Genomic DNA, 2,853 nt, shown 5'->3' on the forward strand with positions numbered 1-2,853 from the left:
AAAGATCATCCAGATCGTATAAAGATCATCCAGATCGTATAAAGATCATCCAGATCGTACAAAGATCAGTTTTTGCTTCATCAGTGTCTCGTTTCGTCCTCAGTTATGATTCCAACCTGGACGACAGCAGAGACAACAAGAAGAACCGTTTTGCGAACACCATGGTGTTCATGGAGGAGTACCTGAACAACGTCCTGAACGATGAGCATCCGTTCCACGACGAGGAAAAAAACAAACTCACATACGAGGTATTTCTGTCCTCTTCCCGTTGCTACAGCGATCAGAGTCCCTCCGGCCGCTSTCTTCACCCGCTCTGTCCTCCCTCTTCATGCAGGTGGTGAGTTTAGCCAGACATTTGATCTACTTTGGTTTCTACAGTTTCTTTGAGCTGCTCAGACTCACCAGGACTCTGCTGGGCATCATTGACTGCAAACCGAACCCTGGACTCGCCAGCATTCAATTTCAGGAGGAAAGCTCAGGTACGACCCCGTTAGGGGACGGATGGACTCGTTAGAGGACGGATGGACCCGTTAGAGGACGAATGGACCCGTTAGAGGACGGATGGACTCGTTAGAGGACGGATGGACTCTGTCCACCTTATGGAAGCTGAAACTTCTACTGGGGCTTAAAGAGATAGTCTGGATTTTTAAATTATGGTTCTGGGAGTGTTTTGTACCTGAAGTCCACCTGGCTAACCTTTAGCCTACCAAGGGTTAGCATTGCTTTGCTTTTCTACAAACTCGCAGCATTGTGGCGTCTGTAGACCTCAGCTAAAGGAAACGTTGCTGTCAGCACCTGAGCAGAACTCCAGGCTGGTGCATCAGAGCTGACTGTGGTTTGTGTGCACAGGGAGGAACGTCAGGCGCACCTTCCATGGGATGGGCCAGATCATGACCACCATGGTCCTCAACCGGAGGCAGTCCACGTTCAGCGGCGCCGGTCCAAGGGGGCCCGGGTTTGTGCTGGAGGGACAGAGAGGCAGCAAAGATTGCATCGACAACCTGGATCTGACGGTGATGGACACCAAGCTGAAGATCCTGGAGATTTTACAGGTCAGGAAAGTATTTATGTAAATGCAGATCAGTTCACTAATGATGAGCAGCGCTAACGATCTGCACCAACACAATGTTTAGCTGAAGCTAATGCTAAACATCAGCCATGTTGATGCTCACACGTGCTCTGACGTAGTATATCGCCCTCTACAGGATAAACATGTCATTACACTTCTACTTGTATGATTTGTGCTTCAGGAAGTGAACAAACTTTTCACTCACCTTTATAGTTGTTGAGTTTTGCTCATTTGGTTGCTGCTTTAGCCAAAGTGACAGCAGTAGGACAGGAAGCACACGACATGTCAGTGTAGTTATTAGTTATATATTGTATATATGCAAGTCATGAATAGTTACAATTTTTAACTTGTAAATTTTATTTTTTTACATAGAAAAGTCTCAAGCTGGAACCTTTGTATTTGTGCGTTTCTGGTACGCCAGTAAATCTGACGCACAAGCTACATCCGCTAACAGCGGCGATGGAAGCGGCTCCTCTGGTCCCACTGGGCTTAATTTCTGCTTCTAAACGATCTGATGCTGGAAAAGACTGTTGTTGTGTTCAAGTTGTGATAAAAGGGCTTAGCCTGTTAGCAAGGCCATGCTAGCCTAAAATAGCATCTCAATGCTAAACATGTAGCAGCTAATGCTAATGTCACGTTTCTACAGTTGTAAAAAATCTCCATGAACGATCAGAGAAACTCTGGAAAGAAGAACTTTCCTCCAATCTGATGATTGAAAAACCTGAAGATTAAACTGTAAACTGACTGTTGAGCTCTGACGTCTGTTTATTCAACAATTTAAGCCGTTTTGATTTGAAAACGTTGCTTACATATAGTTTTATATTAAAATGTTATCAATTACAGACATTGGCTAAGTATTTTAGTGATATTGTTCATATCGGTATCTGGCTGTCGCCCTCCTCAGTTCATCCTGAACGTGCGGCTGGACTACCGTCTGTCCTTCCTGCTCTCCGTCTTCAAGAAGGAGTTTCTGGACGTTTATCCCATGGCTGAAGCTGACGCCACCACCAGCGTGGAACAAGCAGGTGAGAGTTTGAAACACTTTGTTAAAATGTTTGAGGTTTTCCGTCTTTTCTGTGAGTGTTGACCTCTTCTCCTCCTTCAGCCACAGTCAACCTGCAGCAGATCGGCGACCAGGCGGAGGCCATGTTTGGAGTCGGGTATGTGCGGTCGGCCATGTTGGCCTGCTGCTTCCAGAGGGCCGCAGGCTGAGGAGTTGTGTCTGTGCAGGAAGACGAACAGCATCCTGGAAGTGGACGACGAAGGAGGCCGGATGTTCCTGCGGGTGCTGATCCATCTGACGATGCACAACTACGCCCCTCTGGTGTCCGGAGCGCTGCAGCTGCTCTTCAGGCACTTCAGCCAGAGGCAGGAAGTGCTGCACACCTTCAAACAGGTGAGAGCAGGAAAACCCGACGGGTTCCTGCTGACTCACGGACTAAATCTAGACTAAACCTAGATTAAAGCTGGATTAAATCTGAACTAAATCTAGACTAAATCTGAACTACATCTAGATTAAATCTGAACTAAATCTGAATTAAGTCTGGATTAAAGATGGATTAAATCTTAACTAAATCTAGACTAAATCTGAACTATATCTAGATTAAATTTGAACTAAATCTAGATTAAATTTGAACTAAATCTAGATTAAATCTACTAAATCTAGATTAAATCTGAACTAAATCTGAACTAAGTCTGGATTAAAGCTGGATTAAATCTGAACTAAATCTAGACTAAATCTGAACTACATCTAGACTAAATCTGAACTAAATCTAGATTAAATC

The 2,853-nt window shown here is 44.8% G+C and overlaps 1 protein-coding gene across 1 annotated transcript in view; it reads left to right on the plus strand.

Moving 5' to 3' along the window:
- Positions 1–2,853, plus strand: part of itpr3 (inositol 1,4,5-trisphosphate receptor, type 3) — a 71,313-nt gene that overhangs the window by 38,878 nt on the left and 29,582 nt on the right. The window contains exons 21-26 of the mRNA XM_017305661.1: positions 104–248; positions 335–479; positions 850–1,052; positions 1,974–2,094; positions 2,175–2,229; positions 2,300–2,465. Coding sequence (XP_017161150.1) covers positions 104–248; positions 335–479; positions 850–1,052; positions 1,974–2,094; positions 2,175–2,229; positions 2,300–2,465 — 835 coding nt within the window. The remainder of the gene's footprint in view (positions 1–103; positions 249–334; positions 480–849; positions 1,053–1,973; positions 2,095–2,174; positions 2,230–2,299; positions 2,466–2,853) is intronic.

This window comes from Poecilia reticulata, linkage group LG7 (genome assembly GCF_000633615.1).
Source record: "Poecilia reticulata strain Guanapo linkage group LG7, Guppy_female_1.0+MT, whole genome shotgun sequence".
Taxonomy (NCBI): Eukaryota; Metazoa; Chordata; class Actinopteri; order Cyprinodontiformes; family Poeciliidae; genus Poecilia; species Poecilia reticulata.